The sequence below is a fragment of the Macaca thibetana genome, chromosome 5 (genome assembly GCF_024542745.1).
Source record: "Macaca thibetana thibetana isolate TM-01 chromosome 5, ASM2454274v1, whole genome shotgun sequence".
In the NCBI taxonomy this organism is placed as follows: Eukaryota; Metazoa; Chordata; class Mammalia; order Primates; family Cercopithecidae; genus Macaca; species Macaca thibetana.
In genome coordinates, this window is record NC_065582.1 from 39,318,487 (window position 1) to 39,336,962 (window position 18,476).

Below are 18,476 nucleotides of genomic sequence, written 5' to 3' on the forward strand. Positions count from 1 at the left end.
CCATTTTAGTCCAATCAATACAAAGGTCACATAGCATTTTATTTATATATTTTTAATTTTTCATACTGACTAAAACTGCCAAGTAGAACATTAGAGTAATGAATATGTTTAATTGAATTTGTCACCCATGAAAACACTATGAATACTGTACTACATCATGGTACTTGAAACCAGAAGGGAAATATACTGTTTAAATGAAAAAAATTAAATAACAACACAATTAATTTAAGATGTAATTTTATTTTTTATGTATGACTTTCATTTTTGTTGTTTTTTGAAGTTTGGGGACATTCTAAGTGTTCATGGATATACATTTAGTAAGAAAATTATCATCTTAAATTTTCCACCAGAGTCAACTATATGTCATTGTCATATTCAAAAAAGACCTCTAAATTTTACTTAAAGAATGTATATTTGAAATTTCAAACTAAAAGTTATATGGTTGGTGATGAAGTAAATCCTTGAACCAACTAGGATTCAATATTATTAGAGTAAATTAGGTGCTATGCTTTGATATCTTTCTTCAGAGAAAACTATAGCAAAATGTAAAAACTATGTTAATAATAGTGATGCAACTTTAAAATACTTGATTAAAATTACTTTAAGCTATTTGTTCAAATTACAATTATTGTAACATAAAACATATTTGCACATATATTTAGTGGTGAATTGATATGAAAGTATTTTTCATAATCTTTATTTTAAAGGTGGTTCAAATAATTAGCTTTTCCTTATTAAAGTATAAACCTGTGACTATATAATTATGTTCCATTAAAATGGGATATAGTGAATATTTTCTAGACTTTCTTAGCCATTGTGTTATTGCTTAATGGATGGTATGATTAGTTTATATTTTGTATATTTGGCTAAAAACATTTTTCCTGATGTTAAATATATCCATAGGATTTGGAGATGGTTCTGTTGTGAATTTTTAAGTATTATTGTTGATATATATTACCTGATTTTATTCTTAACACCAAAATCTTCAGAAATCTGGAATTACCTGAAAAAATAAAATTACTATAGAAATTGGGAAATATTTGGCATAGGGATAGGCTATGCTAGTTTTAAACCTTAGGAATAGTAATTTTAAAAATACCTTTTATTGATGTTCTATATGCAGGCTGTCATGTAAAAATTTTTTTTGAGGTAAAACATTTTGTCACTTTTTAATATTTACCCTTCAGAAGGAATTTAAAAATGTTTAAAAAGTATTGAGGATAGTTTTTTTTTTTTTAAATAAAACCTCTCTTTCTATTCACTTAAATGACTGGCTTTATAGCACATGTACCCTAGAACATAAAGTATAATAATAATAATAATAATAAAGGATTGGCTTTAACTCTTTTAAATCTACTTTTTAAAAGTCCCTGTATTCAATAAATAAGAGTATATAGTTGGGCAGTGAATCTTGATTTCTATTTTTGTTCTTTCATGAGGATAAGAAAACAAAAGAGAGTTTAATTTGAATAAACTTATAAGCTTTTACAAATGGACTAGTAAAGGGAAACTAAAAAATGCCTTACTTTTACTAAGAATAAATGCAACAAAGTGAAGAAATTTTCTTATGTGTTAATAGTATACTATTTCTAGGATAGAAGGAAAAAATATGTGCATTATTTGGGAAAAATCATATATCCTTTTCATAAGGCACAATTTTCAAATAAAACTTTTAAAGAAGATAGGTTTGATTTTTTACAGTAAATAAAGATTATTTATGTGTGTATATAATCTATATATTCAATACTAAATCCTTTCTCTCCTCTCTAACACACTATCTCAACATTTAGTTAATAAACCATCTTTGAAACAAATTATTTAAAACAACTGAAAGTTTAATTTACTAATAATACTAACAATAATAAAACAAGGTGGTAAACATTCAAAGAGAGTAAAGATTTCAGGCAATTCAGGAGTTGAGGTCATAACTGCAGAGCAATGGTAATGATATGGTTTCTATGGCAACTGATTCACTGGAGGGCTAGACCTCTGTCTAAGGTGCTGTCAGTGTATGTAGGGTTTCAGTGAACAGAAAGTCCCAAAGAAGGGTCTGTTTCTACCTAATCCAGTTTTAATTGAACTCTAGAGACTTTGAAGTGAAGCCTCAGACCAGGCCTATACTATTCCAATAAGAAATGAACCCCTTGCTTAGTTAGGCCTCAGCTGCTTTTCGGTACTGACACCTTTTCCTAATGAACACTTAAAGAAATATTATATAAATTTCAGCTAGTAATTCCTTAGTTAAGAGATTGCTAGTTTCTATTTTAAATCTCATTTTTTTTGGCCCTAATTGTGGAATTTTATTTAATTTTTTAAAGATTAGGCTAGTTTTTTTCTGTGTAAGATTTTAATTTTTGACACATTTGACAATTTAAAATAATTTTCTCTCATGCTGTTTTTTCTTTTCTGTTTTAAAGCTTCATTAGACTTTGTCATATTTAACTTGAAAAGCATATCATTATACATTCAGTATGATACCATTTATATCAGGTTTGAAAACATACAAAGTGATGTATGTTATTTATGGATATGTATGTACTAATTGTATAAAAACTTACATATAGGAATGTACATATACATGATAACCCTAAAAACAAGGATATTGATTGGCTGCGACAGAGGAAAATGGGATCTGGAAGGGTTATGCATGTGAAATTTTAGCACTGTCTGTAATGCATTTATCACTTGCTTATAGATGTATAGAATAATATGGCAAAGTGTTATGATCTTACAAGGTTACTGAGTAGAAGGTGCATGGAGCTTATGTCATTTTCTTTACTACTGAGTATTTTTTTTTTTTTTTTTTTTTTTTGAGACGGAGTCTCGCTCTGTCGCCCAGGCTGGAGGGCAGTGGCGAGATCTAGGCTCATTGCAAGCTCCGCCTCCCGGGTTCAAGCCATTCGCCTGCCTCAGACTCCCAAGTAGCTAGGACTACAGGCGCCCGCAACCGTGCCTGGCTTTTTTTTTTTTTTTTTTTTTTAATAGAGACGGGGTTTTACCTTGTTAGACAGAATGGTCCCCATCTCCTGACCTCGTGAACTCCCCGCCTTGGCCCCCAAAGTGCTGGGATTACAGGTGTGAGCCACAGCGCCGGGCCTACTACTGAGTATTTTTGACATTGGAGTAAAACAGGTTTTAAAGGACTATGACACTTGCTGTGTTTCAAGCAGATCTTTGAATAACCATACTGTTTAAGGGAATGGAATATAAATGGTATATTTCGTTTAATCAGAAAACTGTTTCAGTACATTAAAAATCTTATAACAATGCTGTAGTATACTCATTTCTCCTAATAAATATAGTAATCTAGAATGTGATTAAATCTTTAGTTGTATGATCATGACTTTGCAACGAGTGAATTCACTATTATGAGCAACAGATGTTATTATATAGTTCTATAGATACAAAGGGTAGAATTTTCAGACCAGTGTGTGATATTCCTGACTTATCAAAGAGTTTAAAAGATTTTTTTGTTTGTTTTCCTTTGATTTTCCTCTTCCCTCTTTAACCCAAGTGAAGGAAAATTTTAAGCAGTTAATTGGGTTCTAGTTTAACAGATGTTTCATCCTTTCTTAAAAATGTGGCAATGTGGCATATACAATGGTAGCTCTGTATTTTTGGATTAGAAAACCTGGGAATAGGCAAGATTCTGCCACTAACTTGACAAGGAATTTTGTTTCATATATTTAACATGTCTAGGCCTCGTTTTTCTTTTTTTTTTCTTTTTTAGAGACAGGATCTCGTATTGTTGCCCAGGTTGGAGTGCAGTGGCGCAATCACTTACTGTGCCGTCGAATTCCTGGGTTTGAGTGATGTTCCCATCTCAGCTTCTTGAGTAGCTAGGGCTACAGGTGCGTGCTACCACGCCCAGCTAATTATTTAATTTTTTGTGTAGGTGGGGTCTTGCTATGTTGCCTGGCCTCAAGCAGTCCTCCCATCTTGGCCTCCCAAAGCTCAGCAATTACCAGTGTAAGCCACTGGCCCTGGCTCTTGTTTTTCTTATGGATACATTGGACTATAAATGTTGCAGAATATATATTAGATTCTCTAATATTTGGTAAATCCAGGGTAGCAAACTCAAGTACCAATGGAAGCTAGGTGGATAATAGTAAATGAGTGAATGCTCACATTACATTAGTGAATAATAAGTGAAGTGAAAAATGGTACCAAAATGGAGAGCGCATTGCCAGTTGTTACTATGTGGCATATAGATCCAGGTTTGCCGGATACCCTAGTTTTTTCTTGAGAAGACAGAAATCCGAATATTTTTGCAAATATCTGTTTTCTTAACTATTTTCAACCATGTGAAATTTTGTTAAAATACCATGCGGGTCAAATATGGAGTGAAGGTTGCCATATATTGATTGATTTAGTCAATCTGAAAATTGCCACTTCATGCCAGATATTTTTCTAGGCATTGGAAGTAGGGTGTATTCAAAGTCTTTGCTGTAATAGAACTTAGATTCTAGTATTCTAGTGCTGAAGAGGCAATAGACTAGCAAGCAAATATTATAGTTTCAGTTAGTAGCCAGTTGTAGTGGTCCATGCCTATAATCCCAGCACTTTGGGAGGCTGAGGCAGGAGGATCACTTGAGCCCAGAAGTTCAAGGCCCCCCTGGGCAACATAGTGAGACCTCATCTCTACAAAAAAAAATGTTAAAAGTTAGCCAGATGTGGTGGCACATGCTTGTGGTCCCAGCTACTCGAGAGGCTGAGATGGGAGAATCATGTGAGCCTAGGGGGTTGAGGCTGCAGTGAGCTGTGATCACACCACTGCACTCCAGCCTGGGTGACAGAATAAGACCCTGTCTCGAAAATTAAATTAATATTTAAAATTTCAGGTAGTGATAAGTATTATGAAGAAAATCTGATAAGTTTGGGGTGGGATGAGTTGTTAATAGAGTTACTGGGGTTTAGATCCTGTGGCTTCACTGCAGAGGTGACATAAGAGGAGAAGTCTAAATGTGAGACTGATTGAACCATGTGGAGATTTGGGAGAACATTCCAGGCAGAGTGGAAAACAAGGACAAAACAAGGCCCTGAGGAAGAATGAGTTGAGCTCATCAGACAGTCCCAGATATGAGGCTTTATGCAATTATAAAGAGCTTAAGAGTTTATTATATATGTCATGGGAAGTCACTGGATGCTATTAAATACAGGAATGATGTGATCTGATTTATATTTTAAAATTTTGAGGCGAAGGGTCCTCTGGTCATAGTAGACTTCAGAGGTAAAAATAAAAGAGAGAACAAATGGAGGCCTCTGAAGACTCTGGGGCCATAGACCAACTGGTGGTATGTCTGATCAAAGTGAGAGAAAGAGATACATGCAATCTCTGAGAGTGATATTAATATTTTTGTCCTCTCTTTTCCTGTTCATTTACCTTTATTTTACATAGGTATTGATTATATTATTGAATTAGTAGGATTTCTCTGTCATCCATTTCAAAACTGCATGCATGATTATCTTGTCCTTTGAACTTTTTGTTTTGTATTTTTAAGAAACACTCCCCCTTAGAGTTATATCCATTTTATTTCTAGATTCTGTGGTGTCAGAAATAGAATCATTTTTGTAGAAAGACTGAAATACATACTTACTGACTTTAATAAGGTTTGCTACTCTTTTTTTTCCAAAAAAAACTACATTCTGCATTGAAAATGTAGATTTATTTGCCATTAGGATTTTGAAAATGAAAATGAATAAAGGAAAAACAGTTTGAGAAGGATAAATTTTTACTATTGTTTATTTTTTCCTCTTTGTTCATCCCATCTTTATTCCTACAATGCAGTATCATAATCAGATGTTTCATTTGTAATTTTTAATAGTGGTTACTTTTGAGAGATATGTCTTAATTTTTTAACTTAATTTGCTTTCACAGAATATCAGGTTTTGATAGAAAGGCATCTCATTTTCTTATGTATTATGTATAGTACAGGTGTAGAGAAATGCTGAGTCTGGTTTTCCCTTAACATTTTCACAATTTAGCTTTTGAAATGAACTTTTTGAAAAACAAAACTTGAATAACAAAGCAACAAAGTGGCTTAGAACTAAAGACAGGATTACTTTGAATTGGCAAGGCATTTTAAGCAACTCTGTCTGTCACTTGGGATGACAAGAATTGTAACAAGTTACTCTGACAACCACCTATCCCATAGGGAGATTATGCTAAGTTCATTTGCAGGTTTGTGTTTAGCTTTAGCTGACAAAATGATACTTAACCTCTATATAGTCTTTGCACTTTCTGAATGACTGTTGCCTTAACAGTGACCTTAAAAGTGTCATTTTGTAAAGTTATGAACTTAATATATTTGTATTATAATGTATGTAAAAGTGTTATTGGGCAAATTATAATCATGTGAAACTGAATTGTGTATGTGTTTTATAAGCATATGTGGCCTCTTTTGAGGTCTTTTTGTTTCTAAGATTTTATCTGAAGTTTCATGTTTCATAATGTGGTTTAAAAATCAATCAGTAAATGATGCAATACGTATTTCCTCAGAAGCAGTAGATTATATCATTGTTTTTAAAAGCCCAAATATATACTTAAATGTTTTATAATTTTACTTTGCTTTTTTATTTAAACTTCTTTTCCATAAATTAGTTTATTTTCTTCATCTCCAAATTATGTCAGTAACTATTAAATCCTTTTTCTTAAAAATTATTTTTCTTAATAGGGTCTTTTCTATTTTAATTGGGGAAAGAAACAACAACAAAAAACAAGTATTGTTACTTACCTGGGATGATTTTTTTCCTCATTAGATCCTGGCGTATACAGAAGGGCTGCATGGAAAATGGCTGTTCACAGAGATACGATCAATCTTTTCTCGTCGTTATCTTTTGCAAAATACAGCCCTGGAGATCTTTATGGCAAACAGAGGTAATATGTTACAGAAGTACATTGTTACAGAGCTAACTTCCATCTCTTTAAGATTTCATTTTTGAACATACCATATTGCTTCAATTTAGATAGTAATTTGTAGCCTACCCTCTGTTCTGGTGACCTCTTTTTTTGTACCAAATGCTTCTTCATGGTTTTTTCCCACCTTGATTATTAATAGAATCATTTGTAATTTTTTTTTGCCATATCACAAATTGATATAAGGCTTTATAAACATAAGGAATACATAACCATTTAATCGGTTTGAAGAGGAATTTTGATGTCCTGAGCATTGCTTTGATGCTTACATTCCTTCTGGAAGGTGGCTGCATTTGGGGGAGAGGAGAGGATGATTTAATGATTCATACATCTATTTAATCTCTTGTCTGATATATTTCGTTTATAAAGGAACCATGAGAAAATGATACTGAACTGTTCTGTTTGCTCTGTATTTCATCATTCTTGAAAGTTGAACTAAAATTTGATTTGTGGTTTTACAATGGAACTTGGTGAAATCCATTAAGACAAGAAGGGGAGACAAGTTGAACTTGAAGGAAAAGCTTCATTTGGTATGGGTGGAGGCATACAATGGAATATATGTAAAACCTACTGATTTATTGTACATATTCCTTGTATTATATATACATGGTTTGACGGTTATTTTTAAAGGTACACATGCCTGCATATATCCCACACACACATCTTGTTTTTCCTTTATGAAATTATTTGTCTTTAGGGAACACAAATTTCTTTGGGAAAATATTTTTCCCTTTCCTTTTTGATCTCCTCCTGGCACATACCTCTTCTTCTAATGTAATCATTATTCTAGGGAAATAATCAAGAGAATGTTTCATACTTTATTTCAGTCCGCATCCTTGCTGTCCCAAAGGGGCTTCAATCTTAGAATATTTATTACTTGCTCATCCTCATTCATTTTCTTTCTTTGAAATTTCTTATGCATGCTTGTTTTTATATGTGTGTTTTTCTGTTGCCTTTGCCTCATGGCCTTGACCATCTGCCATAACCTATGATGGTTTTTTCGTCTGTTTATTTTTTCCCCCTGAATTCAGTGTAATAGTGGATATGTAAAGGAGGCTTATTTAAAGTATACATACACACACACAGATAAGAATATATATAATATATAATATATATTCATATATATAATATATATTCTTATATATAATTAAATATATATTCTTCTCATATATAATATGTATTATATATATTCTTATGTGTGTGTATATATTCTTATGTGTATGTGTATATATATAACATTACTAAATATGTTGTAGGTGGTTAGTGAATGATTGATTACTTATTTACCTGAATACCTGAAACTTGTTGACAATGCCAGTGTTTAAAAATTGCGACAACATTGGTAATTTTTTTTTTTTTTGGCTTTAAGTATTTTTTAAGGCTTGGTAGAGAAGAAGGACCATCTTCTAGATGAGCGCTTGTAGCTTACATATGATTCTGATATTGAAGTTAAAATTCCATGACTGACCAAATGAATATCTTCTAAACTCTCTCATGATTGTGTGATTTTACTTTCATGTTCTTTAAGATGGGTAAAAATTTATAGATTACTCTCATAGATTAACATTTATATGCTAAATATATTTACATATTGACATATGCTTCTTGGTATTCTCATGTATGTGAAATTATTGAAATAGGATGAGAAAACGTTTAAATTTGATTTTTAACCACAGAGGAAAAATTTTCCTTCAGGTCATACATTGTTTTGGATTATATGAACATTTGCTCATTGGACACATGAAAGATAAACATATAGACATTGTAAAAAGACTGTTTTAAAAATGATTGGAAATAAATGTAACTGATTATTTCATAGGTATATTGGTGGTTTTTTAGTGTTAGTTGTTTAACTATATGAACTTAAATTTTTAACATTTGTTTCTAGAAATTCCTAGAAATACCTTTGACTTGCCAAAATTCATTTTTGTAAATTTAAAGTTGCAGCTTCATGTCACATTATCTCAGCTATCATTATCATTATTATTATCATGTCTCATAATCTCAACTTCATGTCACATCAATGCAACATCAACTGTTATAACTCCTAATAGTATTTAGGAAAGAACTGTCTATGGTAAAGGAGTTTATAAGTGAAATGAATATTACCACTGGCATATTAATACTAAAACTTGATATATACCATATAAAAGGAATGTAGTAAGAATTAGATTGAATAGATACCTGAATTAAAAGTAAATATTTTATTGGACCAAGGAGTCAGTTTTCCAGAAGGGAAGTTATACTGTGTTCTGATTTTTAAAAATTATTTGTTGTAGTTGCTGTAATGTTCAACTTCCCAGACCCTGCAACAGTAAAGAAAGTGGTTAACTATCTACCTCGTGTTGGCGTTGGTACAAGTTTTGGATTGCCTCAAACCAGGTACTGTTTTATATGAGAAACTTAGGGAAAGTGATCTGTCTTAATAGTTGTATTAATTAACCAGTATTAATATTCTTATTAACATTGATTTGTATTAGTGTTCTCACTTATTTCTAAATTTATAACTTTCTGTTTTATGTTTCATAGTAAATAATGATTATTAGTATTTTCTTTTGACTGAATTGCATTATAATGTACTGTTTTAAGTTTTCTTTTGACTAAACTGCATTATAATATACTGTTTTCCCTAGTATATGGTATGGTGTCTAGCAGAGTATATATTTAACAAATAATCATTAAATAAAAGATTGCCTAACCCTACCCCAAGAAAAATATATTTTGTAAGATTTACTATTTATCTCTTTTATGGAAAGTTTACTAACTTTTCATGAAATATATTTATATGTATATATATAGATATAATTGCTATTTTCAAAGATACATATATAATATATATCATAATGGTATATGTGTGTATAAATACACACACACACGATATATGTCATAATGGTACACACACGTATAAACAGAAATACCACATGATCCTGCGATGCCACTCCTGGGTGTATATCTAATTGAAATGAAAACAGTATGTCAAAGAGATATCTGCACTACTGTTTTCATTGCAGCTTTACTCCCAATAGCCAAGATACAGAAATCAACCTAAGTGTACATCAGCTGATGAATAAAGAAAATATTGTTGTGTATATATGCTGTGGAATGCTACTCAGTCTTTAAAAAGAAGGAAATCTTGTTATCTACAACAACATGGATGAACCCGGAGGACATTTTGTTAAGTGAAATAAGCAAGACACAGAAAGACAAATACTGTGTGATCTAAATATGTGAAATCTAAAAAAGTTAGACTCATAGAAGTAGAGAGTGGAATGGTGGTTACCAAGGTTAGGGGTGGGGTGACTGGGGAGATGTTGGTCAAAGGATACAAAATTTTAGTTAGGAGGAATAAGTTGAAGAGATCTATCCTAAGCGTAGAGACTATAGTTAGTAACAGCGTATTGTTTTCTTAAAAATTGTGGAGAGTAGATTACAAAAAATGATACATATATGAGGTAATGGATAAATTAATTTGCTCAAATTAGCTATTTTGTGATGTATACAAGACAAAAAAACCCATAATTTTTATTGGTTGCTAATAGTCTGGAATATAAATATACCAAAATTGATTAATTCCCTCATTGGTGAAGATTTGCTTTATTTCCATGTTTTCATTATTATAAAAAATGCTGTGGTAAAGTTATTTATGTATTTTTTATTTGAAGTTTTATGACCAATGTCTTATTTATAAAATAATAAAAAAATTGTGCTACCTTGAAGTATTATTTGCCTAAGCTATATAATTTAAAGGAGGAAGAAACCAAATTGCATAAAAAGGCAATACTCATTTATGTGCTGCCTAGAAGAAACCAACTCTTTTTTTTCTTTTTCAGTAGGTATTTTTTTCCAGCTTTATTGAGTTGTAATTCACAAGTATAAATTATATATATTTGAGGTCTACCTCATGATGATTTGATACATATATACATTGTTAAATGATTACTGCATTCAAGTTAATTAACATATCCATCACCTCACAGTTACCTCTGTGTGTGTGTGTGTGTGTGTGTGTGTGGTGAGAATACTTAAAGATCTACTCTCTTAGCAATTTAAATATGCAGTTTAATATTATGAACTATAATCTTCATATTAAACATTAGATTCCCAGAACTTACTCATCTTACAATGAAAAGTTTGTACACTTTGACCACATCTCCCCATTTCTCCCACTCCTCTGACTCTGGCAACCAAGAAGCCCTGTTTAAATATAAATACATTTATATGTTAAAGGTAAATGGACAGAACAGAGGTATACCATGCAAACACTACCTTAATAAAAACAGCCAGCTAGTCCTATCATTACTATATTAGTTTTCTAGGACTGTCATAACAAAGTACCACAAATTGGGTGGCTTAAACAACAGAAATGTGTTCTCTCACAGTTTTGGAGGCTAGAAGTCCAAAATGAAGTTTTCATCAGTGTTGGTTCCTTCTGAGGACTGTGAGGGAAGGATCTGTTCCAGGCCTCTCTCCTTGGTTTTTAGATGCCTCTCTTCTCCCTGTGTCTCTTTACATTGTTTTCCCTCTATGTATGTCTCTGTCCAGGTTTCCCTCTTTTACAAAGACACCAGTCATGTTGGACTTGGGCCCACCCTGATGACTTCATTTTAACTTGAAAATATTCTTTCTGCAAATTGTTACATTCTGAGGTACTGAGAGTTAGGTCTTCAACATAGGACTTTTAAGGAGTCATAATTCAACCCATAACAATTACCAAATTACCAAACAAAGCATTATATTATCAGAGGAAAAAGTGACATATCATAATGATAAAAGAACCAGTTCATCAAAACGATGATCTTAAATTTACATACATCTAAAAATAGAGCTTCAAAATTCATAAGACAAAAATGGATAGAAGTGGAATGAAATATAGACAACCTCTCCCTATTATGTCAGTAATTTAGAGAACAGGTAGACAAAAAATCAGTAAGTGTACTGAAGACTGGAACATTATTAACCACCTTGATCTATGTCACATGTATAAAACATTTTAGTCAACTGCGCAAAATACATTCATTTTAAATACACATAGAACATTTGTCACATTGACCATATTCAGTCCTAAAACAAGCCTCAAAATGTTTAGAAAGATTGAGATCTTGGATCTCTGGTTAATTACAAACAGAAATCAGTTATAGAAAGGTTTTTGGAAAATCTCTTGAGTATTTGGAAATTAACGTACTTCTACATAAAACATGGGCCAGAGATGAAATTACAAGGGATATTAGAAATATTGTAACTAATTGAAAATATAACAGCACAACCTATAGAAATGTTTAACATGAAGGTAAAGAAGTGCCTAGTATAGAATTATAGCATTAAATGATTTTATTTAAGAAGGGAGAGGGGAAGCAGGAGGGAAGGAGGAGAGGATCATTGCCTAAAATCAATGATCTTAGCTTCAGTCTGAAGAACGTGGGAAAAAAGAGGAGCACATGTAGTCAAAGTAAGCTGAAGAAAGAAAAAAATAATAAAAATAAATGATAGAGGAAAAATTCAATGTAATGAAAAGCTGTCTCTTGACAAGATTAATTTTGTATTAATAGTAAATATCTAGCAAAGACTTATGCAGAAAGAGAAGACATAAAAATATCGAGAATAAAGGAGGGAACATCAGATACTGCAGATATTAAAAGAAAAATAAAGAAATATTATGAACAAATTTATGCTACTAAATTAGACAACTTAGATGAAATAGATTCCTTGAAAGGCACAAGCTATCAAATATCACTAATGAAGAAATGGTTAACCTTAATAGCTCTACAAAGGAAACTGAATTGTAGTAAAAGACCTTACCTCAGAGAAAACTTGTAGTTCAGATGAATTCTATCAAATGTTTAATGAAGAAATAATACTATTTCTACACAAACTCTTGCAAAAAATAGAAAAGGAGATTAAATTCCTAACAACATTATATGAGACCAGCATTACCTGAACACTAAATGCATACAAAGGCATTTCAAGAAATAGGAACTGCAGACCATCCTAATTGGAAAGGAAGAAATGAAATAGTCTTTTTAGCACATATTCTTGACTGTTTATGTGGAAAGTCCCAGAGAATCTATGAGGAAAAAAAAAACAACAGCTGTTAGAACTAATAAATGAGTTTAGCTGTTCCTAGCATACTGGGTCAATAAACAAAACTCAATTTTATCCTTGATGAAATGCTAGCAATGAAGAATCAGAAACTGAAATTAAAACTAGTGTCTAAATACTATCAAAAAATAAATACATATAGATAAATTTGAAAATGTATGCATAAGACCTGCTCACTGAAAACTATAAAACTGTTTTGGAGAATTAAAACTTAAAAATGGAGAGATGTACTATACTATGCTCATGGATTGGAAGACTCAGTATTATTGAGATGTCAGTTTTCTCCAAAATTGATCTGAGGTCCAAAGCAGCCCTATCCAAAATCTGAACAAGCTTTTTCTTTCTTTCTTTCTTTTTTAAAGACATTGGCAAGATAGCCAGGCATGGTGGCTCACACCTATAATCTCAGCACTTTGGAAAGCCCATGTGGGAGAATTACTTGAGCTTAGGAGTTCAAGACCAGCCTGGGCAACATAGGGAGACCCCATCTGTATTTTTTTTTTTAATTTAAAAAAAGGAAAAAAAGAGATTGACAAGCTGATTCTAAAATTAAGTGAAATTGTAAATATTCCAGAATAGTTTAAACAATTTTGAGAAAAAAACAGAAGACTTAATGTAAAACTACATTCTTTAGGATAGCTTGTTATTTAAGGATAGACTCATGTAAACCAATGGACTGTAACAGAGTTCAGAAATAGACTCAAACATTTATGATCAATTTGATTTTTGACAAAGATGTCAAGGTATGTCCATCTTTTTAACAAATGATCTTTTTAACAAATGATGATGAACAATTGGTTAGCCATATCTAAAAAGAAAAAGAACCTCACCTGTTACTTTACATATAAATTAACTCAAAATGTAACAGAAAAAAATGTAGTGTAGACAAACATAAGTGCTAAAAGTAGAACTTCTTGAAAGAACACATAGGAGAAAAATCTTTGTGACCTTGAATGAGGTAAATATTTCTTAAAATCTTTAATTGATTTCATTAAAATAAAAAACATTTGCTTTGAAATGCCAACTCTTAAGAAAATGAAAATATACGCCACAGACTGGGTTAAAGTATTTGTTCAACTTATGTGTGATAAAAGACTTACATCCAGGATATGTAGGAAACACGCTATAAAACAAGATAACCTGGCTACCAAAAAAAAGAAAAAACCAAAAAAAAAAAAAAACAAGTTTTGAACAGATACTTCAACAAAGAATAGATATAGATGCCAAATAAACACATGAAAAGAAGCCAAACATCATTAGTCATCTGAGAAATGCCAATTAAAACCACAGTGTGATCCCATGACATACCTATTCGAATAACTTTTAAAAAATCTAACAATACCAAGAGCAGTATACAAGGTAACTGGAACCTCACATGTTATTGATGGGAAAGTAAAGTGGTATGACCTCTTTGTAAACAATTTGGCAGTTTCATATAGAATTAACCATACATTTTCTCATACATCCTAGAAGTCTCACTCTAGGTCTCCTGCCCTAGAGGAATGAAAATATATGTTCATGCAGTGACTGCTTCATGAATATTTATAGCAGCTATATTAATAATCACAAAAATTGGAAATAACCAAGATGGTTATCAACTGGTAAATGGACAAACTGTGATAAATCCACACAATGGAATCTATATAATACTTAGAAATAAAAGGAATGAAGTCCTGTACTAATACATGCAACAACACAGATGAATTTGAAAATATTATACTAGGTGAACAAAGCCAACGCAAAAGGCTGCATCTGCATGCTGTATGATTCCATTTATATGACATTCTGGAAAAAGCAAAACTGTTAGGGACTGAAAACAGAGCAGTGATTGCTAAGAGCTATGGGAAAAGAGGAGGAATTGCATACAAGGGAGAATAAGAGGAACTTTTGGGGATCATGGAAATATTCCATGTCATAATTGATGTTCTTACACAACTCTCTCTGTTTAGAAAACTCATTATATTGTACACCTAAAAATAATGAATTTTTCTCTGTGTAAATTATTCTTCAGCAAGCCTGATTTTCAAAAACAACAACAAAGAATGTGTAATATTAATGAGGATGTACAGGTTAGGAACTTAATGTATATCGTACTAATTCCATTCCTAGGCAATTTTCAAGAGTAATGAAAACATACATATTCACATTTACTTTTAAGCAAATATTAATAGCAGTTTTATTCTAGTCCCAAACTGTAAACATTTTTGATGCCCATCAACTGTGAGTGGCTAAACAGATTGCTGTACCTCTATACAATGGAATAAATGAAATACCACTTAGAAATAAAAAGGAAATGATTACTGGTACATGCAGCAACATGGATGAATTTCAAAAGTGTTGTGCTAAATGAAAGAAATTAAACATTATGGGCTTCATACATCATAGCTATAGACTGTGGTTTTATTTATATGAAATTATTGAAAAAAGCAAAACAACACAGTAGCAGAAAGCAGATTATTGGTTACTAGGGGCCAGGAGTTGGGGCAAGGAAATTGGCTGCAGAGGGTTATGAGGGACCTTTTAAAGTGTATGTTGACTGTGGTGGTGGTTACACAAATATATATATACACACACACACACACATATATATATATATATATTTTCAAATCCCATCAAATTGTACACTTAAGTTTGACAAATATTATGGTATTAAATTATATCTCTTCCTCAAAAAACCACAAATAGTGTTCCCATGTGATCCAGAGTTCTCACTACTGGACATCTATCCACACTAAAGGATATCAGTACATTGAAGACACATCTGCACCCCCATGTTTATTGCAGCACTGTTCACACTAGCCAAGATATGGAATCAGTGGTGTTCAACAGCTGATAAATGGATAAGAAAAAGATGGCACATGTACACAATGGAATACTATTCAGCCTTAAAAAACATGAAATCTTGTCATTAGTGGCAGCATGGATGGACCTGGAGGACATTATATTAAGTGAAATAAGCCAGGCACAGAAAGTTAAACACTGCATGTTCTCACTCATATGTGGAAGCTACCAAAAAGTTAATCTCCAATGAGTAAAAAGTAGAACAGTGGATACTAGAGGATCAGAAGGGTAGTGGGGAGGGAGAGATAGGGAGAGATTTGTTAAAGGATACAAAATAAGAGGTGGACTGAGGAATAAATTCTAAAGTTCTGTGTAACACTGTAGGATGACTAGGGTTAGCAGTAATACATAGTTTCAAATAGCTAGGAGGAGGATTTTGACTGTTGCTAACACAAATAAATGATAAATGTTTGAGATAATGGATGTCCTAATTACCTGATCTGATCAGTGTCCTATATGTATCACATCACTGTGTACACCATAAATATGTACAGTTATTACATCTATGTAAAAATGTTTAAATAAAAGTAAAAAATTAATTATACTCCAATCAAGATTATTGAAAGATAAGCTCTCTAAGCATATTTAAAAATACCTAAGCCAAAAGTGCTTATTACATCTGTACATGTGATGCTTTTTTAAAAGAAGTATTTATTATAATCATTTTAGTATGTACTATGGTATTATTTAATATACACATGGTAAATCTGATTAAAACTTTTAATCATTTTGATAAAAGATTGGATTTTGCTCTATTATATCATATAATTTTTTATTTAATATAATGTTAAATCTATAGATTAAGGATTTTGTAACTATATGTAATTAAAACCTATATCTGTAACCTCTGGTAAATCAGAGTTCACATATTAGTTTTGTATTTGAATGTATGGACTTAATAACTAGCATTTATATTGTTGAAAGTAACCTAATAAGTATCTGAGAGAAATGTTAAATCGGCAAATTCTCTGTCATGGTATAGGGTATTGGGAGAGTGTAGGCATATGCATTTTTTTTCTGTGTGCTGGGACTACATTGAAATAGCATAATTACTAATTATTTCCTTTCATAGTAGGTATTGATTCATCATCAATACAATTTAGTTAACTAATTTAAGAACTGGAAAGAGCGAACACTGGGATTTTTCTATTGATTGAAACATATTAGCAGTGGAAACCTACAGTTTACTTTTAGCATACCTAAGTTGGTATTGATTTGAGCTACTTTTGATCAGTGTTTATTTTAAAATTTTAAGACAACATCCTATTACAAATGCAATTGCGATAGAATGTACAGACATCAGCTAGGATGTTAGTAGTAGCTACAACCAGCCTGTGGCTGGATGGCTCTCAAAGGAATCTCTCATGAGCTCCTTAGCGGTAGGCCTCAGTTCCTTACCAAGTCAGTTTTTCCATCTGCTACTGGAGTGTCTACATGACATGGGAGCTGGCTTCCTGCAAAGCAAGTGATCCAAGAGAGAATGAAGCAGAAGCCCCCGTTTTTTTTTTATTACTTACTCTTGATAGTTATATACCATTATTTCAGATACATTGTATTCATTACAAGTGGGTCACTAAATACAGCCCAAACTCCAGGGGAGGGGAATTAAGCTCCACCTCTTGAGGATATATTTCAAAACCACCACAGGTCACAACTTTTATGTAAATGGGGCAAATAAAGTGATCCTTCTGGATTATAAGCAATATTGCCTTACAATACCAGTAATGCTTTTGATTAGATACTTTTTATAATTTAATGAGGATTTCAGAGTTCAGGAAGAAGCAGCCCAGAGGAGCATAGTAGATTTCCTTATGCTAGTTAAAAAGTCTTTTTCAACCAATTTTCTCTTTATTTTAGAAAAGATTTGTTTATCACACCTAGTACATGTTTTCATACCTGGGAATGTTTTGTAATGTTCTCCCACAGTTAAAGCTAGATGTCCTTTTTATTTATTTATTTATTTATTTATTTATTTATTTAAGACAGGGTCTTGCTGTGTCACCCAGGCTGGAGTGCTGGATTGCAGTGGTACAGTCACAGCAGCTCAACCTGCTGGGCTCAAGCAATTCTCTCACCTCAGCTTCCCATTAGCTGGTACTATAGGCATATGCTACTATGCCTGGCTAATTTTTTTTTTTTTTTGTAAGAGATGCAGTCTTGCTCCATTGTCCAGGCTGATCTCAAAATCCTGGGCTAAAGTGATCCTGCCACCTCAACCTCCTAAACTGCTGGGATTATAGGCATGAGCCACCGTGCTCAGCCTATAAGTCTTAATTTATTAATCAGTTTCTTAAATAGATTTTCAGTTATAATGTGTCAAGCACTCAGCAATGTACAAGATAGATACCATTTTACCCATACATTTTTAAAACAAACATGTAAACTAAATAGCTGTGATAAATGACAGGAAGGATATAATTAGAGTGTTGTAGTAGTGATTCGTGGAGTGGAGATCGGTTGCTTTGGATAAGATAACCAGGAATATCTTCCTATGTGACTTTTAAGTTTTGATTTGAAGAAATACAACCAGCTGTTCTTTGAACAAAGGCGTAGTATATGCAAAGGCCCTGAAGCAAGACAGGGAGCTTCTAGTGTTCTAAGAAATGCTGGAAAGCAAGTATCA

The 18,476-nt window shown here is 32.2% G+C and overlaps 3 protein-coding genes across 9 annotated transcripts in view; 1 reads left to right on the forward strand and 2 right to left on the reverse strand.

The window, feature by feature from the left end:
- The window catches only part of RPS3A (ribosomal protein S3A), a 1,130,248-nt gene that overhangs the window by 605,834 nt on the left and 505,938 nt on the right, over positions 1-18,476 (reverse strand). The gene's annotated exons all lie outside the window — the stretch shown is intronic.
- The window catches only part of LRBA (LPS responsive beige-like anchor protein), a 758,453-nt gene that overhangs the window by 526,236 nt on the left and 213,741 nt on the right, over positions 1-18,476 (forward strand). For all 5 annotated transcript variants that reach the window (XM_050791167.1, XM_050791166.1, XM_050791168.1 and 2 more), the window contains 2 exons: positions 6,760-6,877; positions 9,196-9,298. In XM_050791167.1, the coding sequence (XP_050647124.1) occupies positions 6,760-6,877; positions 9,196-9,298 (221 nt within the window). The remainder of the gene's footprint in view (positions 1-6,759; positions 6,878-9,195; positions 9,299-18,476) is intronic.
- Positions 1-18,476, reverse strand: part of MAB21L2 (mab-21 like 2) — a 501,930-nt gene that overhangs the window by 82,360 nt on the left and 401,094 nt on the right. The gene's annotated exons all lie outside the window — the stretch shown is intronic.